The 24,407-nt window shown below is 45.8% G+C and overlaps 1 protein-coding gene across 1 annotated transcript in view; it reads right to left on the bottom strand.

Annotated features, from left to right (window-relative positions):
• Positions 1–22,915, bottom strand: part of adamts9 (ADAM metallopeptidase with thrombospondin type 1 motif, 9) — a 25,579-nt gene extending 2,664 nt beyond the window's left edge. Inside the window, exons 1-26 of the mRNA XM_079241582.1 lie at positions 22,710–22,915; positions 22,072–22,478; positions 20,699–20,861; positions 17,979–18,316; positions 17,315–17,398; positions 17,114–17,238; positions 16,954–16,994; positions 16,759–16,864; positions 15,514–15,660; positions 14,906–15,047; positions 14,333–14,437; positions 12,881–13,026; positions 12,301–12,482; positions 12,077–12,213; positions 11,756–11,873; positions 11,489–11,584; positions 9,904–10,070; positions 9,610–9,739; positions 7,924–8,050; positions 7,633–7,843; positions 7,362–7,526; positions 6,530–6,691; positions 5,187–5,306; positions 1,823–1,930; positions 1,582–1,749; positions 1–48 (exon numbers count right to left, since the gene is read on the bottom strand). The exon at positions 1–48 is cut by the window's left edge and continues 201 nt beyond it. Coding sequence (XP_079097708.1) covers positions 1–48; positions 1,582–1,749; positions 1,823–1,930; positions 5,187–5,306; positions 6,530–6,691; positions 7,362–7,526; positions 7,633–7,843; positions 7,924–8,050; positions 9,610–9,739; positions 9,904–10,070; positions 11,489–11,584; positions 11,756–11,873; positions 12,077–12,213; positions 12,301–12,482; positions 12,881–13,026; positions 14,333–14,437; positions 14,906–15,047; positions 15,514–15,660; positions 16,759–16,864; positions 16,954–16,994; positions 17,114–17,238; positions 17,315–17,398; positions 17,979–18,316; positions 20,699–20,861; positions 22,072–22,478; positions 22,710–22,806 — 3,840 coding nt within the window. The 5' untranslated portion in view covers positions 22,807–22,915. The remainder of the gene's footprint in view (positions 49–1,581; positions 1,750–1,822; positions 1,931–5,186; positions 5,307–6,529; positions 6,692–7,361; positions 7,527–7,632; positions 7,844–7,923; positions 8,051–9,609; positions 9,740–9,903; positions 10,071–11,488; positions 11,585–11,755; positions 11,874–12,076; positions 12,214–12,300; positions 12,483–12,880; positions 13,027–14,332; positions 14,438–14,905; positions 15,048–15,513; positions 15,661–16,758; positions 16,865–16,953; positions 16,995–17,113; positions 17,239–17,314; positions 17,399–17,978; positions 18,317–20,698; positions 20,862–22,071; positions 22,479–22,709) is intronic.
• Positions 22,916–24,407: the final 1,492 nt, after the last annotated feature.

Below are 24,407 nucleotides of genomic sequence, written 5' to 3' on the forward strand. Positions count from 1 at the left end.
GCACAGCACCTGTCGGGTCGTCTTTCCCTGTCCACAGGTCACTGAGCACTGAAAACACACACATGTGGAGCGTGTAAACAAATGTCTTGTTTTTTCCCCAGATAGCACAGAGGCAACGGCATCAGATGAACTGGTTTCAGTCTCATTCTGACGGCCAGACGCTGCCGGCTCAGTTGGAAACCAGCAACGACACAAGGCGACAGCAGCGGTGATCCAACACTCCAGCGGATCGCAGGTTTCGTTCGGTGCTAATGGTTTAACTGGCTCCGTTTCAGCAGGTCATGGAAGAAGAACTTTGTTGCATTTGGAGGAAAGTAACACAAGGCGGATCTTTTTACCCGTCCTCCTGGCATCTCCCCCAGCTGCTCCCAGCCACAGTCCACCCTCTGCCTTACATAAAGGAAGCTCACACACTTATGCAACAGCCTGGAATGGGAGTTACACGGCTCCAGCTCTGATGCTTAAACACAACAACGTTGATGTAAATACGAAGCGCTGCTGGATTAAACTGTTGGGTCGGGAGTTATGTATGTGTCCCAGTGGGGGATATTTTTTGGGGGGTGGGTTTAAGCTGAATGATGAAAATTCCTTTTCAGGTGGCCAGTGAGTATGTCGAGTGCATGGATGTGTGTGTGTGTGTGTGTGTGTGTGTGTGTGTGTATTGTGCATGGTGACCAGACCTACAGTCTGACTGTATTGTATCACCAGGACTCTGATGAGAAACATCTGGAAACCAGACCAGAGCCCCCTCACTGCAGCCCCTCGCATCCACAAACATGTGCCTCACTCCTGATTCCTCTCTTCTTTTTCACACTTGTTCTCTGTCCTCCCTGCAGCTCTCCTACAGTCCTGGATCCACCTCCTGGCTCGCCGTGAGCAAACTACAGTTGTGCTCATATTTATTCATTAAAGAAGAAAAAAAAACAGCTGCCTGTAAAATAAGCTGGAATTGACTAAAGTAATAATAAATAAAAATTTTAAGAAAATCATGACATTATTTTCTAATTCTGGTTCAATAGAAATATTTTTCTAAAAAAGCAAACAAATAAGATAAATTATTACATATTACATCAGTCATAAAGTAATATTTAGTTGAACAATCCTTTAATGTTTCCGCTCCAGTCAGGTGTTTTCTGTTCCTCTCAGTCAGACTTCTGCACCTGTTGACAGGTATTTTGTCCCACTGTTCAACAGAAAAGTCTCTCATTTGTCCAGGACACATTTGTTTTTGTTTTTTTTTCTTTTTTCAACTAAAAAAAAAACAAAAAACCAGTGTCTTATATTACTAAATTATATTTCTGCAAATCTTTAGTTATTGTTCCTTTTTTAAGTCTCCAGTTATTTGAGTGACTGTTGTAAATTCAGCCTTTTCTTTAATGAAAGGGGATGAAGACATATGAGCACAGCTGTAAATTCAATAAATCTGGGAGTAAATGTAACTTTGGCGACAGTTCGGGCGAGTCAGCACTGCCTGCCTGGTGCACATCTGGGAGGAAATGATCATTATGAACACGTTTTATATCTGAAGCTGATCTTCACAACCCTGGATGAAGTCATACGCATCATCATGGCTTTTCTTACCACTGTCCATTCCAGCACTTTCCACTGTCCACAAGCGACTACGGAGCACGCTTCACTGGCAGGGGGTTTCGGGAGGTGGGCACACGCCGACTCCTCCGCCACTCCACCCTGGTTGTCGCGGCAACTGACATAGCGCATCCGCGTCCCTTTGCCACAGCTGGCGGTACACTGCGATGGAGAAGAGACGTGTTAAGAAGCAGGACAGACGTTAAACGGACAAACTGATTGTGCGGCAGCTAACCTGGGTCCAGGAGCCAAATCGCCACTGGGTTTTGTGGCCCTGGTGAGAAGGGACTTTGGTTCCTGGTGGAACAGGGTGGCTGCTGGGACACTGGGCCATTTCGCAGTCCTGTGAAAGATGGAGAACATACACCCGTTCATGCAGTGATTCACAAAGTGAATATACTGTAACAACATCTGTCGCCGACAACAAAATACCACGAATGTCCGAGATAGCTCCTCTGACATGGGAGGGTCACAAACAACCTAAACTCCATGTCTTCAGCCCTACGTTTGGAAGTGGTTATGTTTCCCATCAACCCTTTCCCCCCACATAACCAAAACAGCATTAACGGGGTCTGCCCTGTCAGTTCAAACTATGGATTGTGGCAGTAAGCCACTCAGCATAAAGCCCTGATCCCTGTCATAACAGGTCATAGTGGAGTGGTATTCAGGGCTCCAATGCCCATGCTGGCGTGGTCATAAACTCCACCCCTAATCCACCCCCTTGTCCATCACCTTCCACCCCTCTCCTCCTCCCCACACCCCCATGCCCTCTGGTGCCCTCTGACCCCCGTCTGTAGGAATCAGGACCTTAATCAGGTCACACAGACCGAGTCGACTACACATTCCACACTTCCTAAAAGAAACAAACAGCACTAAAGGTGGCTCACACACACTTCCTGCAACACACACATCACGTATGCATAAATCAGGCGACTTCCACATCATACATGAGACTGAACAGATGTTCCTTCCATCACTCATCTTCTGAGCAACACATGTAATGTGGAAAGTAGAACGGTGCTAAACAAGAGTGTTTCCGTTTGAATCCAAACCCCCCCGTTTGGTAGCGGTGGGACCAGTGGCCTGGTGGCCCACTTCATGGCTGGCTGATCAGAATCACAACGAGGTGGGGCGACTGCTTCAGGGTCACTGGTCACTGGTCTCTGCCGGCCCAGGCACCGGAATTAAGAGCTGCTGCGACTAGAGGGGGGCCTCATCCTGAGTCTGCATGCTCAGCCCCTCTGAAATGGGTTTTCGCCCCACGCTGACCAAACAAAACTCCCATTCAGCTTAAAATACTGTAAGTTTCTTTGGAGTTTCTGTGCCTCTCTGTGCACGTGTGAGGACAGACGACGTGGACGATAAACTTCTCCAAAGTGGCCGGAATTCGTTCCAAATCTTGTCCAGGAACAAACTGAAGGATTTTCTTTGTTAATAAAACAAAAATACAAACCGATAACCTATAAAGTCTGTCCAGCAACAGGCTCTGGAAGCCACCAGCTACAACACTGATCGATGTCTACATTATCCTTCCAATAAAACCAAAATAAATCCTTTAAATGTTCATGACTGATGCAGTTAATGTGTTACCTGACTGCCACTGAACCAGGATCAATTCCCACAATACTGATAAGCTCACATTAATAGATTATTCTAAAGAAAATAGGTTTATGTTTGAGGATTATGGCAGTGAAATAACTGTTATTGTCAGAGTTTTAACTTCCTGTTGGTGAGGCCAGTAATTCTGCTTCCTGTCTGAAGTTACAGAGCTGAACCCTCTCACACAATGCCACATTTTACCACTACAGACACAAGCAATACCTTGCTGTTTATTCAGATTTAATTTAGACTTTATGTAAATATTATTAAAAATAAAACCGCATCATGTATGCAATGTATGCATTTATGTTCATTTATATGATTCACCATCTTTATGCATGAATCCACTGTGGTGACCACCATGCATGAAGGGTTACGTATATTTATAAAGGCTACGAGGTGCTGGATGTATAATCTTGGTTTTAAAATGAAGTTGAGACATGAGAGGTCACGACAGAAGTGTCAGAACGGAGGAGAGTGTTACTGTGTCACAGTAAATGTAGCTGAAACAAGAGAAAATGGAAACGTAATCTCCCCTGAAGAGAAAACCAGACAGCAGCTAATAAAGATGTAAACCTGAAATTTTAAACCTTTTATAATGGAGAAGTTTTGCAGGTAAATATCTCAGGAAGCAATCAGCTGATGATGACTGGCAGGAAATTTAAGGGACAGCCTTCAAAGGCCCCTTAAAAACAGCACGAAGATGTAGGAAGACGTGATCGGATGAGCTGTTGAGAAATGAGCAGAAGCTGTGATGTGGACACTGCTGTTGTCGTGCTTCTGCTGCGTGGTTATATGGCTGCTAACGGCCGGGATTGTGTTTCGTTTGGAAGCTACGGCTTAGCAGCATCATTCAGCTGTTTCTGCCCATTGGTTCGCTGTGCTACGTGTTGGGGTTGATGAGTACTAGCATGTGCAAAGATCTTCTGCATGTCATGCATGAACAAGGGGCTCCAGTCAAGAAGAAGCCATGCATCGTTGGGCTTTACTGGAATCACAAGTTTGGACATATGAAGAAGAATCAGGGACAAGTCGCAGCTTGCAGCATGAAGAGAAAATCTATGAAAGACACAAGAAACTTATGAAAGACATGGCAGAAGCCGTAAAATCTAGAGCTCCTAGCATGACTAACAGCAGTTCGTAGTGAGGACAGGACGACAGGTTGGAAAGATTTTTCTGAAAGCTACAGCATCAGTGACGGTGCAGATGCTGCACATGCATCCTGCTGAGACAGAAGTAAATTATCTGCAGATGTTTCTCTGATTCAACTCATTAACAGGAAAGATAATCCCGGCGAGCTTTAAATGATCATATTCATAGATGAGCTTGTGAAGTTGTGTACAGTACGAAGCATCGAGGCATCGCTGCCAAGGACTGTTTGTCGTTTTGGGACGCGGCCGTGTTTTCATGCCCCACTGCATCCCTAAATAATGAAACAAACATGCACAAACAAACTGTAGTCTGTTTATGATTTGTTTGGGTGGGTTTGACCAGTCTACGCTCAGCCTGATCGGGTCTGATCCACTCTGCGTCGGATGTTTGTGATAAATGAATTAATGCAGCGTGCCAGTGTGAACTGTCCAGATGAAGATGATACTCGTAGTTTTGTGACCACAAAGGGCGAATATTTTCACGCAGCCATGAGGTGTTTTCTGTTTCCTGCCTGTCAGGAAGACAAACCATGTGTGGAAGTTGGCAGAATCAGCGTTAGATGTGATCCGTTTCATCTTTGAAGGTTTTAGCCGGGACTCTTCAGGTGATGTCCAAAGTTTCCAGGATCTGCGTGAGAGCCACGTGTCTCTGAGGCTTGTGTAACTTTCCACTCACATCAGATCAGTCTGAAAGGATTTCTTGGGTCCAGTCATCAAGAAAAGCTTACATGTATCTGCGTCTAAGCGTCGGCGTGAATGAGCACGGATGGATTCTGTCTGTTGCTCCGGCAACAAGGAGGTGAAGTGATGTTTGACAAGAGGCCACGATGGCAGACAGCGCCTCCTTACCTGGGTGTCTGTGGGCCGGGTGGCGGCGTTACATTCAGTGTCGTCCATGACAGCACCGTAAGAACCAACAACACACTTCACTGCTCGCATCTGGTAGCCTGGCCCGCAGGATGCAGTGCACTGAGTTCAAAGAGAGAAAAAAAACAGGGGAGTGGTGAGGAAACGTTAGCAACAGCGAGCAAAAGTCAGAGAAGGCAAGCGGGAACAGATGGTTTATCCAAGGCAACAAGGACACACACATTTCTCCGCAGCAACGTGTGTAAAACAAGGTTTTAAACTGATGAGATTCTCAGCTAAACGAAGCTCATGCACGTTGCACTGGTCATTCTTCCACTGTAGCCAAGTCAAAGGGTACAACCCTGCATCTGCTTCTGGCTCATTGGCTTCTGTGAAACAGGGTCAAACTTGTGTGGCGGCAGCTTCAGCTACCATTTGACCACGCTTCATTAAACTACTTCAAATACACCTTAACATGCGCACATCCTCTGATGGGAGGCACAAAAATACTTCACATTTTTTGGGTGTTAAGTTCTGTGTGTGTGTCCACAAACTGAGAATGTGCACAGACACAACGGCAAAGGCTTCGTTTTACAGACAGCTTTTAGAAGAGCAGGGTTTCCCGCACTGTCTGTGTCTTCTGGGAGTTTCTGTGTCCTCCTGGCGGTTTCCATCTGGGAAGACCTGCTGTAGGACTGGCCAATCAAGTGATCAAGCTGATTTATTCACCATGACTTTCTAAATAAGCCAGTTTTACTCAGGCTGATATGATCTGTGTGAAGAAACTCTTTTAAATCAGCAGTCAGATTCAATCAAAGTCTGTTTCTGTTGCAGCTTCTTAAAACTGCAAACTAAAACCTTGGAGCACTCTGCTAGCCTGAAAGTGCCACAAACATAGGAATTTAAAACATGCCTTAAACAAAACAACTTTCTACATCAGATTGTAGAAAGTTTGTGTGATCATGCACGTGCATGCACAAACACATCTTCCTAGTTAGCAACTTGCAACTTAGAGGCAACTAAACCATTAGCAGTTGGACGTACTTTACCTTTAACTAACGTTAAACACAACTAAACACATCTGAAGGCAGTTCGAAAGGGAATCGTTACCCACTTCTATATAAACGTGTTAAGAATCAGGTTGCTAATGCTGCTCTGTGACAGAAAAAGCTTATTTTTGCTTCAGAACATAACAGAAGATGTAAAACAATCCAGTTTCTCTATCAGCCGTTTCGCCTGCTGGGAAACACAATTTGTTTCAGAAAGATGATCAGGAGCTCTAAGATTCCTTTAACCTCTCATTTTAATTTCACAGTAAACCAAATGAAAAGGTAAGGAGGAGTCACCTGTCCCCACGGCCCGACTTGCCATGAGGCACACTCCTGCTGCTGGCACGTCTGGACAGACTCTGGTTTAGATGATCCACAGAAGCGATCATCCAGGCGGTCCTCACCAAACTGGCACCAGGTCTGCCGGTGCTTGTAGCCTTTCCCGCATGTTACAAGGCACTGAAAGGGAAAGTTTCTCGTCATTTAACTGTGCAGCATTTAAAGCACAACACGTTAAAAGCAGATTTAACAAGCATTTAGTCTGCTGGGATGAAGTTTGTTTGTTTGCATAAAGGAAGAAATGTGGATCTCACAGCAAATCAAAGCGGTGAGGGACCCGAAAACAAGACAGCATGATTATTTATGTGTGAGCACACGTATGCAGATCGTACAGTCTAAGTGTTTTGGCAGCAGCACACGGGAGAGATGAAAAATTCCTGGAATGCAGCCTACAATTTTGCAAGCTTCTTGCTCTACAATGTGTAAACTGTGCAGCAGTTAAGTTTGACCCTGGTCTGCAACCTCCTCTTCCCATTTTCTTTTCCCAGTGGAACTCTCTGAGACGGAATGACGGAGACGCCACAAGCAGCGCTTGGATCTGAGATCTGGTCCAGATCAGGAGTTTCTTTTTATTAAGCAAACATGTAAATGATCTTCCTCACAGATGAATGTATCCTCCAGCGGTACGTAGCGGGTCTGGAACTCACATGGAGAAATTCTACGTTCTACTGGCCGTGGATGACCAGACATGAAGAAGAAACCATTTTGGCGTTCCGACATTTTCAAGCTCTCTCTTCTAACTTTTATACGTCATCAGAACCATCCGACTGGACAGACGGCACAAACTGACCTCGGACCAGTCTCCGGTCTTCCACTGTGGACACAGGAACTCATTGCAGGGCTGGACGGTCAGTTTGTCCCTTTGGCTGCATTGACGCTCATCTCCGCCTGCGTCGGCGGCCTTTCGACACACCGCCCCTCGACGACGGGTGCCCCCGCCACAGCTCTTGGTGCACTGCACAACAAAACATACTTACAGCGTGTGTACATACGGGAGAAACTGAGTTTATATTTATTCTATGCTCACACAGAGACCCAGTGTTTCCCCACATCGACCATACCTCTGACCAGGGTGAGTAATCCCAACCGCCTGGATTACAATCTCCATGGCAACCTTCCTTGTCTTCCGGTTTGCGCTGACCGCTGCAGTAGCGGTCATCCACTTTCTGGGTCTTGCCGTCTGTGCGGATGATTTTGGCGCAGTATATCTCCAGAGTGCGATATCCGAGGCCGCACTGGGCGGTGCACTCGCTCTTACGAGCCACGTGCCACCTGAAGAAAAACCAAGGACAGAGACTTGTTAACAGGGTCATGTTTAGGTTTTTACGAGTGTTTTAGGTGACATTACCAACCTGAGTTCACACTCAGCGTTGCAGGGCTCCGTGATGGCGGCGGGCCGAGATGTACCGTGACACCTCTGATCTGAAACCACCACCCTGTCCGACTCTCTGCTGCACAGAATCTTCCGCTTGCGCTCTCCTACAAACACACAGAGATGCGGGTTTAAACTGCAGGTCAGGCAAAGTGCTCCAATCACAACGCATCGGCGAGGCAGAATCTTCCCTTTCTGCCACGGTTGCATGTCTAACTCGGCTCACGCACAGAAAGTTCCAGATTTTCTGGGCGGTCAGTCGTTCGCAGAGGAAACCTGAGTTTGGTCAGGTGGGTCTTTCTCTGCTTGCTTGTGTTTGTGTTTGTTTCCTGCCCACCTCCGAGTCCGAAACCCAGATTTTAGGTTACTTTTCTGTTCTAAATGGACTTTTTCTGTGTGTTAACCCTTTCATTGACTCAAGATGCATCCTGCAATCAAAGTCAGCTGGAAGCAGCCTTCCCCACTTTTCAGAGCAAGGGTGTCCAGCTTCGGTCCTCCAGGGCAACAATCCTGCAGGTTTTCCATGCATCCCTGCTCCAACACACCTGAATCAAGTTAATCAGTCACTGTGCATAATTTCATTGGCAGTTGGATCCATTTAACGGAAGCCATGTATGTTGGAGCAGGGATACTTGGAAAAGCTGCAGGACAGCGGCCCTTGAGGACCGACTCAGGACACCCCTGTTCCAGAGGAAAACATTTATGCAACTTGAGTTGCAAGCTAGGATGTCTGACCCAAATTTCTGCAAGATCCTAAAGTCAAGTAATCATAATCCACATGCAGTAACTTCCTGCTAAAAGACAAATATATATTTATTGATATTTATTGGTGTTTGCAATTTCCTTCGGGGTTAATAAAGTATCTATCTATCTATCTATCTATCTATCTATCTATCTAACCATCCATCCATCTATATTATCTAAATTTTTAAATGTTTGTTTTGCAACACATGTAATTCAGCAAAGAACTCAAATCTGCAGCAACTAAAGATGTTTATCTTTTAAAAAAAAAAAAAAAAAAAGCTTGCATAAACATGCGACTGTGTCCGTCTCACAGCCAGAGCTGGTCAGACTGGAGCTCATTTGTTACTTTGGCAAAATTTCTTATATAATTTCCAGACGTTGCTTTAATACAGAACAGTTGAACTTTACTTCTTTCTAAACATTAAAAATAGAACAGAGCAGGACAGATATAACCAGGTGCATCATGTTTGCATCTCGGTGCTGTGAAAGCTGAGAGTTTCCGAGCTCTGGGCATCTCCTGCCAGCTGTTTACCCTGCTGTGGGTTTTCCTTGGAATTTATTGCTGGCTGTTCCAGCAGAGGTGTGTTAAAAAGCACAGAAAGAGATTCTGACACAGAACAAAGCAAGTTGTAATGCATGACAGCTTTTCGAGTTTACCTGCGATCCACCTCTGCACGCCCACACGCTCTCACACATCCACTGCCATGACAACTCAGGTAATCATCTGTAGCTTTCTATAAATGCTGACCTGAAGTCACCTGCTGTCACCGGCTATCTGCCATGCATTAAGCTGCTCAGCTGACCAGGATCATCTTTTCTTTACCAGGTCTCGTCTCTTCCATCTCACCGTCACCACAAGGCTCCTCCAAGGTTGACCTTTCCCAACACCTAAACCTGCCAACCACATGTGCCTCCCCCTCACCTTGGCACAGGCGGCTGCACTCCTGCCAGGGTCCGTACGCATCCCAGAAAAACTGCTGAGGCTTGTCCTCGATGGGGATGTTAAAGGAGAACCTGACATCTGGGTTGTAGAGGTTCCCGACAGACAGCACCTGGAAGAAACAATGACATGCAAATTACAATCCAGCACACAGAGAGAATATTAGTTTTAGTATCATAAACAACGCAAATCTCTGAAACAACAAGAATAAATCTTCAATCAGGCAAGAAGAAGCAGCTGAATTCCTGCAGAGGCGTCATGTGAGGGCGGGTTTACCTGAACGATGATCTCTTCTTCCACCCGGTCGGTACAGTTAATCCTCTCGATGACATGGTCAGAGCCGCTATACTCAATGATGGCATTTCCCACTTTGATTTCCCTTTTAAACATGCTGACCACAAATTCTCCATTCAGCAGGAATTCTCCACGGCTGTTAGATATGGCTGCAGGGAGAGAAAAATCATCTTTCCTCAGCGCAACTCAGCGGATGTGGACATTCTGTGAGATTTCGTTTAAAACAGAAACTAAAAGGTTGTGAAGCTACCGTGTCATTAAAGACTGCATGCAACAGCTTTAACCTGTGATTTACAGTAATGCAGATGAACTGGGCTTCATTGGGCTAAAATACTCCTCTGTCCATGAAGACGTCCGATCCAGAAGCAGCTGCCACTCGTTCATGCTAACGCCATTATGGAGCTGATTTTCTGCCTTTACTTCCTCACTATTTCACACTTTACGCTGTGCTGAGATTATTCACTCTGTCCCGCCACATAAGTTTATACAAAACCCCTTTACACACTTCTATAAAACTGTGTTCCACGGTTTACATGTAGCCAAAAACACCAGACAAAAGAGGGTAAAGAAAGAAAATGGCAAACTGAGCCCCCTCCTCAAACAGAAGTAGGCCCAGATGAACTGGGATCCACGAAGATTTAGTTCAAATATTTATCACAGGTGCATCCACATGCCATCAAGGCACAGAAGCATTTAAACCCACTGACCTCGCTGGAATGGCACCCACAGGCCAAATTCTGGCTCATTAACAGATTAGCATGAACAGAATATGCCAGCTCCTTCGGTTTGCCCTTCAGGACCTCATAATCAGATCTGAACACTGTTTCTCAGCCAACAGGCAGCGTCAGAACGGAAAGACGGCGACTATCTAACGCCACTTCACAACGCAGAACTGCTGAGAGAAAACTGAGTTTATACTCGAGTGTCTAGAAGCGGAAACGCTCGGAGGAAACGGCTGGTTTGAAGCCGACATATTCCTCAGTGAGCGCTTCATGTTTGGAAAACGTCGTTTAAATCACGCTGCTTTAGTTTTCCCACAGAAGAAAAAACATGAAACCTCTTCACTATTTCTGTTATTTCTCATCAACAGTTGTAGTTTCACTTTATAAGGCTCTGCCAGCACTAATATGTTATATCTAAACCAGGAAATTAGACCTTTTAGTGACATTTTCTTTTGTTTTGTTTTTTTTACAGCGAAAAGTGTCAAATTTGGAATTCTGCAGGACCCTCCACCATAAAACCAGACTTGTAAAAGTGTAAAAAGATGATATGATGCACTTGTTCTTAATGTTGGACTTTAAAAAACTAAAGAAAATCACAGAGAAAATGTTGAATCCAGACTAAAGACAAGATGTCTAAAAGCAGGACTGGTAATTATTGAAGAATGAAACAGTTTTAGCAGTTTGTGTGAGGTAATGTGAGCTCTGCGGCGACGTTCGGTGCCTTCTTTCTATAATTCCCACCTCATGAAGCCAAGCGGCCCTCTCCATCCCCTGAAACCAGCTGTGTTAGTGGAAGTTAGGACAAGGCATGAAGTTCTTAACTCTGACAATCTTTGCCTTCTTACCGAGGTAGTTGTCATCCTCCGGTTTCCCTGAGTAGCTGTGTTGACGCACATCTATGTTTGTAGCACCGCTGGGTATTCGCACCACTTCATTATAGCCTGTAAATAACACGCCGAGCCTTTAGATCATCCGTTTACATAGTTTTGTGCAGACTCTAACAAGTTCTCCTGCTGAGTCGACAAAGTTACAGAAGCACCATAACAGGAGCTGCTGACATTTCCGTACACTGGGTGGAGAGGAACGGGACAATGAAAGAGGCTGTTGCTCACCGTAGCGTACGATGTTGAAGGTTCCTGCTACAGTTTTGCAGGAAGAATTATCACCTCCACACACACCACACTTGTCCCTCCTGGCTTTGGAGTTCAGTACGTGATCACAGCCTGCTTGCTGCTTGGCAGAGACACAGCGAGGAGGGACAGAAGACACAGAGGAAAAGAAGGGACAAACATGAGCGGTGGGGACGTTTCAAGCTCGATCCTTTTTGCAGCCTTTATGGAAAGTGGGAATATTTACTAGCAAAAACAAAATCCATTCAGTCTATGTTCCAAAAGGGGATTGCAAAAGAGCTGAACATGCAAGGAGAACCTCACCCTGCACAGGCCCTGGACACAGATGTCGTTGGTATCGGGTCCACATGGCGTCCCATCCGTGACCCTGTCCCTGAGCTGATAGTAGGCTGTGCTGCCTGCCACCCTGCAGAACAGCTTACACCTGTCCTTCATCAGAACTGGTGGCCGAGACAAAACAAAGACCAGTCTTAACGCGAGGCTTTTATTGCATCTATTTTCACAGGAAGAGGAGAATGACGCCTCACTTCCGCTGTATTTGGGCACCCAGCGAACATTGGGAGGTAGACCGTTGATGTTGAAGTGCCTGCCATCGTACGCAGCGCATTGCTCCTCTCTGAAGTCCTTCTTCTGCTTGGAGCAGGGCTCCGAGTTGCAGGAGCGAAACTTCATCCTCCGCCCAACGCAGTACATCCCTCCGTTCCGGGGCCTGGGAGGGAAAACAGAGGACAAATGTTGGCCTGATTTAGTAAATCGCTTCAGGAGATGCTTCAGTTGGCTTTTTCTCCCCACAATGCGCTAACGTGCGTCCTTCTGCCAACTCCTCCCCTCAGCCTGGTGCTCATTATCACAACCCGAGTGTGTCATTGTATTCGATTTCAGACTCACTCTTATTTTGCTCTCCATTAATCCGGGATGAAAGGAAACTTTCCAGCATTTTGCAGGAACCAACTCGGTCAGATCGGCTATCAGAGCCTGACTTGATGAGTACTTACTCAGGAAAAAATCCCCTTCAGGAGGTTTGATCTATGGCACATTGATTTTGGCAGCTAAGACGGAGACAAGGTCCACCGGGCATGCATGACTACAAAGCAGTGAGCTACTCACACGGGTCGGTTGCATTCGCGCATGGCGATCTTTATGCCGCCGCCACATGTCCGCGAACAGGTACCGAAGGGACTCCAAACTCCCCACGCTCCCTCCACAGGTGTGGAATCATGCTCTTTGAGGATGCACAGGCCGTGTTTGCAGTGCTGCAATGGGAGCAGGAGGAAAGAAGATGACAGTTTTAATCATGGAGGAAAACAGAAAGAAACATGGTGACATCTTCCTGAGCTTTGATGCTAATCTGGGAGAAATTAGGATCGAAATGGAAAAAATGAGCAACTGGAAAAGACGTCAAAACGGCTGCTTCGGTCTGGAGACAAAGAAGAAGAAGAAGAAATCCCACACGCTGTAATTAATATATCTGGACTGAAAATAAGAGGATAATGTTGGAGCAGCCTTCATGTGTGGCGCAGGCGGGTTTCAGAGGAGATGACAAACATAAAAACATTTCAGCATGTGTGTCCACAGCTCAGCCACACAGGTTGGATTTGAAGAAATGAATGAGAAATGGTTTCCAGTTCACTGAACGCATCAATCCCAACCTCCGCTGTGTTTCCATGCCAACTACAATGTAGCTGCAATGTGAGCTGATTTCCAGCAAAACGTTTGGAAATTTGTTCTCTTCTGTAAACAACACCTGATATTAAAACACCTACAAACATTTTTATGGTGATGAATCCATGGAAAAGGTAGTTCAGGTGTGTAAACCGTGACACAAGCCAGAAACCTAAATGTCCAAAACAAATGCTAACTTTAGAAGGTTTCTCCCAACATGTCACCTTTCCTGCAAACATGTCTTCTCTTTTTTTTTTTTTTCTTATTCTCTTTGATTCTTATAGTTAGGATATGAGCATCTCCTGAGTTGGAGTCTGCATGTACGGGACCCAACTGTCCAGGTTCTGCTCATTGCTCTTATAGTTATGGGTAGTCTAGCCATCCATTACTTATGTAGCAATGGGGATGTTACCTGATGCACTGAGATGTACCTCGCTCTATTTCTCTAATATATTAATGTATAAATATATGACAATATTGCCGTCTCTAACTTATTTCTCCTTTTTTCTGCAGGTCTTCCTGAATAAGTGCAGTTGTACATGTTGATCTGTCTTTCCTGTCCTCTCCACCCCAACCAGTCGAGGCAGATGGCTGCCCTCCCTGAGCCGGGTTCTGCCGGAGGTTTTCTTCCTGTTAAAGGGGAGTTTTTTCCTTCCCACTGTCGCCGCGTGCCGCTCAGGATGGGGGATTGGATCCAAGTCATGACTCGATACAATCAGTTGGTTTCTATTATAGGATATGTATGAATTGGCTGGAAATGAGACAACATTGTTGGGAAGTGGCGCTGTACAAATAAAGCTGGATTGAATTTTTGCTGGAGCAGCTTGGTGAACTTATGTCTGCTTTACTTTTGCACCCTGATGCTCCCAGCATGTTTTCCTTCCACATGGGACCTACTTTTCCCGGAGAGCAGTCCGTGCCTTCGGCCCACGGCATGTGCTGCGTCCTGCAGCCCCGCTGGGCGCCCTCTGGACTGGTGCACCACAGCCTCCGACACTGGATCTATCCAACACACACAAGTACACACATCAGTGTTATCACTGAGGTCCCAAAGGCAAATAAAAACACAAAAATACCAAGTTTAATAAGTTTACATGTCATTTAATATATCCAAAGTGATTTAAAGATGGCTTTCTCTCAGCCACATGACTTTTCTGTCTGGACATAAAAAATATCATATTGAGCTGAAAATATTCTAATGTGTGACATCTAACATGACTTGTTTTCTACTTCTCATCATGTTTATAAGTTATGAAGTTATTATTCTGGGTTATCATGACAGATAATGTTTCTTACACATCAAATAAATTCAGTTTCACAAGCGTGTGATTTAGGTAATATAATAAACCTGTCATTTAACTTGTGAATGACACACACACACACACACACACACACACACACACACACACACACACACACACACACACACACACACACACACACCTACAACATCACAGTGACTCCACTCACCATATAAGGGCACACCTGCGTCCCCGGCCCAAATATCAATTCACACTGCTTATTGACATTATAAATCCTTCCAGGCAGCTGCTGCGACAGACTGTACGGCCGAGCAACGGGCTCGTCCAGCAAGCACTCACCATATCCTGTGCTATTAGGAAATAAAAGTAAAATGACTTAAAGAAAAAAAGAGAAAAACAAAAAGACACAAACAGACAGAAAACACACTCAGTACAGCGGGAGTGGTCATTTTTCTGCACACACACATCGTGACAGCCTCGCTTGTGTTCAACCAGCTAATAATAGTAAGAGCTGATCTCAGGGATGCGGGGAGAACTCTGCATAGCTTGGGGCATGGGAAGGGATTCTGGATGGTACCAGACGTATCATCCTATCTGCTGTGGGGTGAGAAGCCTTTAGAGGAGCCGCCGCTACAGGCCAGCTGATCTTCCTTTCATTACTTCTGAGTTTGTGTTGCATCAGACAGCGACTGCGTGTGTACAAGTTTAAATCTTTTTCTAAAGCACGTTGAGTCGGATTTGTCAGGGGGATTATTTTTACATTCATTCTACAGGACACATGATTGCAGCAGTGATGAAGCAGAGAGTGTGACATACTCGAGGAACTCTGTGATGTACTTCCTGCTACACTTGGACCACATCCAAGGGTTTGTGTTGTAATTAAGTGTGGGAGCCATCACATGTTGCTGGATCTTCGCTCCGTCCTCCTTACACTTGTTACTGTCATCATGAGGCATGTTGAACCTGACAAAGAGAGAGAAAACACACATTAAAGATTAAAAACCATTCATAAAAAAACCTTCTGATCTTTTCCTAGTCCAGCAAACGAGTTTCATTTCTGCACCGACACGTTTTTCTTTTTTCATTTTTACTTTGTTATTGACTTTGGAAAACCAATTTAAGGTTGCAGTAATGTCTAAAAATAATATAAAATGTTTGTCTTGTCTGCCTGCAGGGACTGAAGAAAGAAATCAGCATGATGTCAAGCCCTTAAACTATTTCAATTTTCACATAAAATAGGTTTTCATGGATGAAAGACGTGTTTCTGCAGTCAGTTTTATCAATCTGAAATCTTTATTTGGCTCTTGAATAAAATAAAATTTACTTTTGTTGTTTGTTTGTTCTTTTACCATTTATTACCATGTGATAGACGGATACAACAAGCTTTTCAGCGAAATCTGTCTTCCATAAAAGAAAAAACAAAAGGCATCAGAAACTGTATGTTTCACATATGATATGTTTGTCGTTAGAGGGTTAATGAGTCTGACTGCAGTCGGGAACAGTCTGCTTCCTTCAGATCTCAGCTTTACAGTGATGCTTAACATGTAGGAAGACTGAGTAAAACATATTTATCTTTCACATCCAGTCCGTGAAAGGTCTGGTAGCAACGAGCTAAACTGCTCCTGGTGGCAGCCGCATGGCGCCGAGCTTTGTCAGCAAGCGCTCATCCAGCACGCTGTCACAGGTTGATGTGGATATTAACACGGAATTTAATAATCCCACCTTTTGTTTAGTAGCTAGAAAGAGCGTTTGTTAGAGCTGACGGGGGCTGTTGAGGTCCGTGACAGTCTCCACTGGAGAAGGCTAACACCCCCAGCTCAGGGTGACTCAGGACTTTGGACAATGCTGAGTTGCTAAAGGGCGAGTGGGCCTCCCAACAGCGGATTTACTCCAATTCTGAGAATGTAATTTACAGTCTCTTTTCCCTCTCTAAATGAAAAGCAGCCTTTGGTTTGGCAGATGGGGTCTGAGGATACATGAAAAGCAATGCAAAGCAAAAATGCCTTTCTGTAGTCCTAAAAATGCCCGATGAAAGCCGAAACCTTCGCCGGCTGAACTTACACATGGCCGAGTTCATGGGCGATGGTGAAGGCCGTGCTGAGTCCGTTGTCTTCGCTGATGCTGCAGCTCCTGTAAGGATCACACACCGTCCCCAGCTCTGCAAGTCCTGAGTCACAACACACTCCTTCAGTTGTCCGAAATAACCCGAAAAGGTGTTTTTTTGTTTTGCGGCTTGGTTGGAAATAAACCACTTACCCAAGGTGTCACACTTATCCCTCGCTCTGCAGATGTCCTGCCTGGTGGAGGTGAAGATAAGAGGTCAGGCCTTTAATCAGCCTTTCTGGTTATATACCTGCCATGTGTTGCACTGGACATCTCAGGCTATTTAAGTTTACAGAAGAAAGTTTGGCTTCACCTGGTGATGAGGATGGCTGTGTCGTGATGGGAGTGGTGGTTATCATCCAGGATGTTCTGGCTCTGCTGCCAGATGCAGAAGTTCTTTAAAGTGGTCTGTGCATTAAATGAAATGACGGGACCATCCTGCAGAAGAAGAGAAAAATCTAAGTTTTAATCTCATTCGTGAATGATGGAGACGAAACCGAAGCTTGACTCTTACCTGCTCGTTGCTTATTATCACCAGCTTTACAATCACAATGTTAATCAGGTTGCCGATGCTGGGGTCCTTGTAGATAGAAGATACCTGGATACGAAGGGAGAAGAAACAGAAGCTGTGACTTCGGTAAAAGAGCATCAAGAAACACAGGATGGATTCCCGTTAAAGGATTAATAATTATCCTTTTTTTTAACTTAAGCAGGGTTATGATACCGTATATTTACTGGTTACCATCATAGTTGACGACAGTTGCAGGAAAGTAGCAGAGAATTTGGCTGGTTTTAGGGTCGAGCTGATAAAAGCTGAGGAGAAGGCAGCTTTTGCCAAGAACAGAATATAGGTCATGTTAGCCTCCCCCTGAGGACCACCTCAGCCTCCCACCGGCCCCAGAAGCCTGCAGAAGCCGGTATGAGACGTGGCTGGGAGTATGCGCTCTTTGCGACATACCTGAGCTTATTTTTGAACATTCATCAGAGCTGTCAGACAGGCTCTCCTTCCAGATGCCCTCCCTTAACCCTGGTCTTTTGAAAGAGCTGTTTTCCCCTGCCCCGAGCTGCCCTTTTCCCCCTGCACAGCCCTCCTCCAGAGGCTCGCCGACTGCACAAACAGCACAGCGCAACAGGTACATGCATGCACATACACAGCCACACTTAACAGGAAGACTTACAATGGACATTAAGGTGAGGATGTAGTGCTGTAGGTTGCTGCCGTGACGCTCCACCATTTTGCTGTCGGCCACCAGCATGACTTCAACAAAGCGCGGGTAGGAGAGGAAGCGCTTTGATCTCCTGTGAGGTCCTGAGTCACCGCTGCTATCATTTGACGGTCTACTGCTAGCGCTGCCATGCTCTGATCTGAGCAAAGTGTTGCTGGCCAGGCTGGCGCTCAGCGACTCCAGGTCACCGAGGATGCCAGCGCTGACCGCAGGGGCTGCGTTGGACACGTTGGAGACCCCCGCCGCCGGCCCTCTCTTCAGCTTGTGTCTCTTATGTCTGTGTTTGTGTCCTAGAGCGAGAAGCCAGAAAAAATGAGGCAGACATAAATATACACAGATGCGGAGCTGAAATGAGGTACATTCACTCAAACAGGAAAAAGACAAGATATAAATCACTGGCAGGAGGATGTGGTTCCACTCCAGCTGCATTTGGGGTTTATTGATTTAAAGATGACGATGCATGCAGCGAGTCGGCTGCATGGAGACGCTGCTGCGATGCTGCTGCCTCCGTCTCACTTTACTGCGTCTAAAAGATCGCTCTGACAAATGGAAGCTGACTGGAGTCCCTTTTTTTCTTCTTTCACTCCGATCTGAGAGGCGGAGATGAGGGCAAAGAGTTCATGCTAGGTAAGTTCGCCCTTGCATAACGGTTCACAAACTGCTGCACACACACATACACACACACACACACACTAACTGAGCAGCAAAAACCCATTTTAATCATGACATGGCAACACAAGCTACCTGTCTTTTATTCCATCAGACGGCGGTACAGGTACAGGACACTGGTCCATACTTCATTCCCCTGGAAGCTGATGGATGACCGGATCGTATCAAATCAGTTAGTTATAGATGAGTTATACTTCTGTTCAACACCAGGCACTGCTGGATGCTCAGGCAGTTGTTCATAAGCTGCAATGATACAGCAGAAACCTGATGAAGGGTTTCCTTGTTTACCCCGTTCCTACCCCCCGCCCCCCCTCTTTGCTGTGCATTTTCTCACAATCATGACAAACCTCCCTGAAAATCAGGTTTACAATCACGCCTGCCAGCTATTACCTGCTAATGCAGCATACTTCTTAAAACACGCTGGCTGCAAACTCAGCTCAGGAGATAAGCAGCAGCTGCACAACAGTCCTCTGTTTTTATCATTTCTTGGGTTGTGCAGGAACCCAGTGGCAGCTTTCAGTATTTCACACAGTAGACGGTGAGAAGGGACTTTTAGAAGCTCGTCTGACAGATTTCATCTTCCAGAACACAGATCTGGGGCTCATGTTACAGCTCAGAGCACCCACCGCAACTCTAAACTTCCTGCTTCTCCACATATTTAGATTGGTTTGCATAGTAGAAGAGTTTAAAATGACTGACTGATGTGCAGCCGCATTAAACCAGACACACTGATTTACTGCAAGTCGTCAGGAGCAGCACATGAAGAGGAAACACTTCCAGGGTCACACAGAGCTGATTCCATTTTAAAAAGTCTTGTTTATTTCTTTGTGTGTTGGATTTAATAAATCAGGATTATAAGGAAATAAGGAAATAAGGAGCTCTGCTGTAAATGCAAGCGACAGGTCACGTGTGTGTTTCCTCAGGCGATGTTTTCACACATCCTCACACACTCTGCACAAAAGCACACACTAACATTTACATATACAGTGAAAGCAAACATTTACACAACCGTCTCCAGCAGACAAAGAGGAAAGATTTGCACATTTATTCTCCTGGTTTTGATTATTTGACTGTTTCAAGTCGGCATCACTTTGCCGTTATACAGTTTACACTACATGGTCATCGCAGAGGGTCTACCAAGGCCGCTTATCAAAGGAGCAGAGGAAGTACAAGAGTCAACAGGAAGTTCAGCCAGTAAACTGAGATGGGATGATACAAGGGTGAACTTCCAAATGATTCTTCCTGCGTGAGAGCTGGACAACTTCCCCACGACAGCCCTGCAGCTGCAGGCTGCACCATGCACGCAAGTCAAGATGCTTCATGCTGGAGTTTCTCTTGGATTCTGTCATCTCGCTTTAAATTTTAATCTACTTGTGTTTAAATCATGCACAGTTGATGCATCAGTGTTTTCTCTACTAATTTAAAGTTTATTTATACTTAATAAAAGCACAACATCCCTAATATTGGATTAGATGTTTATTTGCCATCAAAAAGGGCCGAATAATTCCTGGAATAAGTGGATAAACTGTTGTCATTGCATAACTGGCTCTGGTTACATCTGATAGGGGGTAACTGAAAGAGTGACTCTGTGATTACACCTGATTACATCCGTGGGAACCAGCGTAAAGGTTGCATATGCTTACAGATACATATGGCCAATTCTCTCCTCATAAAGCACACACACCCCACAAAAACACTTCCATGCACACAAACCAACCACAGACACACAGTTTTCAAACACAGCCACTGGGAGGTCCCTGCTCAGAGGCAGCCATGTGCTGTTTAGTCAGTAAGAGGGTGAGGGGTGACTGGAGCAGATATGTAGGTCAGCTGACTGCTGAGAGCACTTCAGCGGTGAGATCTGGAATAACACCAGTAGGAGGGTCAGAGCAGTGTGTGTGTGTTGTGTTTTCCATGTACAGACATTAACGCCGCACCTACACTCCATCGTGGGGACTACGACAACCATGCATGCCTGCATACTCATCTTGAAATCGTCACACCTGAAGTGTCGCAAGCTGAAGTCTCCTCCGACGTGTCTTTCTTGGACGCACGCTTCCTGTATACGATGTGAGGTTTGGTGTGCTCCTCTTCATACTGTTCTCCTTGATAGCTGTGCAGGGGCTCCACAAAATACTCCTCATCTGGAGATCTGAAGGTGCCGAGCTGGAAAACGGGACAAAAAGCAAAACATTACACCTCCATCAATCCGTTTTCATGAAATATTTACTCCTCATCAGAAATCAAGACAAGGAAAGGCCCAGAAGGAACCACCTCCAGTGCAACACGTGAAAACAAGAGTGGCTTCTGCACTACTCAGGAGTGCCAGAAAGCAAGCGAAACAGAAATCGTATCATAAATAGATGAAAGAAATACATTTGCATGCATTTGGGAATTATTCTGAAAAGAGATTTAAGATTTCTATCAGGAAAACAGCAGGAATGTATGTTCTTGGCAAACGAGCTGAGAAACTTGTGACTCGTATTTCACAAGGTGCATTTAGTGCGACTGGGTAAGTTGGGGGGCTGTTAGGTTGGAGATAAGCCACGCACATTTTGTTTGATTTGCTGGAGGGGAGGCTTCATACAGCTGTGTACAGTGTGGTTGTGTTTGGCTCAAAGCGATGCCTTCCTCTCATATTTCCATCAGTACGACTGCTCTGTGCTCCATCTGTCTTATTATGTCAGTGTTTGCTTCAGGATTCGCAGCAACAGCATGTAATATAAGGCATTCAGAGTACACATATAAAAACATTATAACCATAAAAGTTCTCTAAATCTCCCTGTATTCAAACTTTTTTCTTTTTTTTTACTTTGATTTGTCCTTTGGGAGGAATTTCTCTGTTTATTCACATCTTTCACTTCACCGTGGTTTCTGTGGATAAACTCTGAGTGCACTTTTGATCCCCAGTAAAAGTCATGCTTCAGCAGCCCTGGGAGTTGGACCAGTTGCTGATGACGTAAGTGCCACCCATCCTCCCTACTGTCAGTGCGTAAAGACGTCACCGCCCAGCGGGACACTGGGGAGGAGTGTGTGGAGTCCAGTAAACCGGACAGAAATCTGAGATCTTTGCTAGTCAGCAGCTGTCTTACTAAAACCATGCTCCATCGCAAAATCCCAAACAAAAGCAGCATTTTCCTTCCGTGGAGTTATTAATCATCCCCTGCAGCCATAATAATCATACATGTTATTAAATGATGTCTGGATGTTTGCGCACATGCAGGCTGCGCGCGCAGAGTTGCCTGTGTTTACGCAGCTGTAATTCAGGTCTCGTATAAGCAGCAAGAGCTTTTAAACACACATGGTGGAAAAGTAAAACAGCCGCTGGTGGGTTGCGCGTGGGCACAGCGAATCCAGGCCGTGCGTAAAAACTCACCAGTCCGGAGCACAAACTGATGACTGCGGCGTGTTGTGCATGTGCATTTACATGTCCTCTGTAGAAGCAGTGCCTCAACTCTGTGTCCTCCTCCTCCTCCTCCTCTTCCTCCTCCTCTGCTGCAAACCCCGTGGCGTTGTCTCCGTGGGGAACTCCAAGTATTGTCACAGTGTAGAGAGGCGCAATAAATCCCGCATCCAGCGTGAGGTTGAGGTGAAAGTTCTGTCCAAAAGCAGGTATCCTGTAGTGGATGTTTGGCGAGGCCCAGTGGTCCGCAGAGCTCCCGGACCCCCCCTCGTCCAGACTCCGCCGTTTCCGCTTGAAGTGCACGCTGGTTGGAAACTTGTCACCGGCTTCATTCACGCGCACCGGTGTCACAATCTCATAAGCAACGAGCTCCTCTTTGACTGTGGAAAGAGAGCAGAAGAGTGACATTAGAGGAGCAGCAGGCTGGAGGGGAGAAGGCGCGTTTAGTTTCTCATCAGGCTGTTCTGGCAAAGCAAAGTCACTCAGCTCAGTTCAGAAACCCAGAAAGGCTGTCAGTCATGTGCTTGGCAGGCCTGAAAAGTCATTCATTCTCTGCCGATTCTGGAGATGGGGAGGGGAAAGCTGGGGGATGTCAGAATGGCATACTTTACCTGCGTTTGGATTCAGAAGCAAGCTCCCTGTAGATGCGACTACATTCAAGAAATCAGGGAATAGCAGGAACCCCAAGCCCCAGAAGAGCACATGCATGGTTGTCCACGTTCAGAGGAGAGAGGCGGCCTGGATTCCTGGTAACGCTGTACTCCTGCGCTCACTTTGGACTTTCCGCTTTCCGTCCGTCTGCCACATCCAGAGGGATTATCCTCGACTCATGGGTAGGTGGTCTCTGGCCGGTGAGGAACACTGCTGGGACGTGCGCGCTTCGCGGATTCCCTGGCCAACATGCATACTGCAGAGAGGGGTGGGCTGCTGGAACAGTCAGCTGCGATGGGCTCGTGAAGCAGCTCTCTCCCCAGCGAGGGGCGGGATCAGCCCAGCAAGGTACTCTGCTGCTGCACACTTCCGTTACATGCCACAGTGACAAGAGTGGGCTCATATGTCCACTCTGCAGGATTTAACATGTTCCTGGTTTCACTGTGTGGACAGCACGCGCGCGATCCAAACCCAGCAGCAGCAGCTGCATGTACAGTAAATAATCAGCCTAGAAGTCTGATTTTACTGCCTGAAACAATCATTTTATTAACTTTTCCAGGGTCGGGCAGCCTGGAGAGCAGATCAGTGAGGTGGGGGCCAGATAGGAAATGCCTGCCCCGGGGCCACAAGAGAGATAATCAGGGCATGACTGTATACTCAGAAGTTCATGGGATCACAGAGTGACAAAATTCAACCTGGCAAGTAGTATAGACATATAATGTCGTTTTTGGAGGCTTTAAGTAGTTGCTGGGAAAGTTATTGTGCGGGGATAATGGTCATGTTTTAAAGAGCTATAGTCCCCTGAGCAGAACAATGCAGCTGGCTGTATGGAAGCCTTTGTAGGTGCCTTTGTTATGTGGAGGATCAAAGAGGGGTCTATCCAGTCTGCCTCCCTCCTCATTCTTCACACACACTCACACACACACACACTCACGTACACAGAGCACACTAGCAAACCTTCCCAATGTATTCCAATTGGCCACACCCGTTCATATGAATCAATAATATCTTACTGAAAGATTGCTTTTATTTGAGTTTTAACACTTTCTAATGGCTTCATCGGCCTTGCCGTCCATTTATTCATGTTCTTGCTGCTTTTCCAGGGTCAAGCCGCCTAAGCAGGGAAGTCCACACATCCATCTTCAGCCACATTTGCCAGCTCGCCCTCTTGGCTCTGCTCTTCCTTCACCACGACAGACCTGTGCAGAGTCTGCCTCACCGCAGACATCGCAGCCTGTCAGTCTCCTGTTCCATCCTCTCCTCACTCAGGAATAAGACCCTGACATAGTTAAACTCCTCTTGTTCTATTCTATTCTACAGTCATTCAGCAGAGGCTTTTATCCAAAGCGATTTACATATGAGTGAGAACAACACAAGCACAAAATCAAACAGTAAAGGACATCGTAGGAAGGAGCTGGTGGACTGTCCAGTTGGACGCAGATTCTTCCATAATGTGCTACAGGCTTCTATTTTTGTTTCTTTGTTTTTTTGTTTACTCCCTTCCCACCCTATAATATCACCTATGTTATAATACAAAGAATTAATACCATAAAGTTTGTTGCAAAGAGCTGGGCAAAGTTCTCCAATTTTCCAATAAATACAGCTAAACTAAGTGTTGAAGTTCTCCTTGAAGAGCTGAGTCTTCAGCTTGCTCTTAA

The sequence above is a fragment of the Telmatherina bonti genome (genome assembly GCF_933228915.1).
Source record: "Telmatherina bonti genome assembly, chromosome: 6".
Lineage (NCBI taxonomy): Eukaryota > Metazoa > Chordata > Actinopteri > Atheriniformes > Telmatherinidae > Telmatherina > Telmatherina bonti.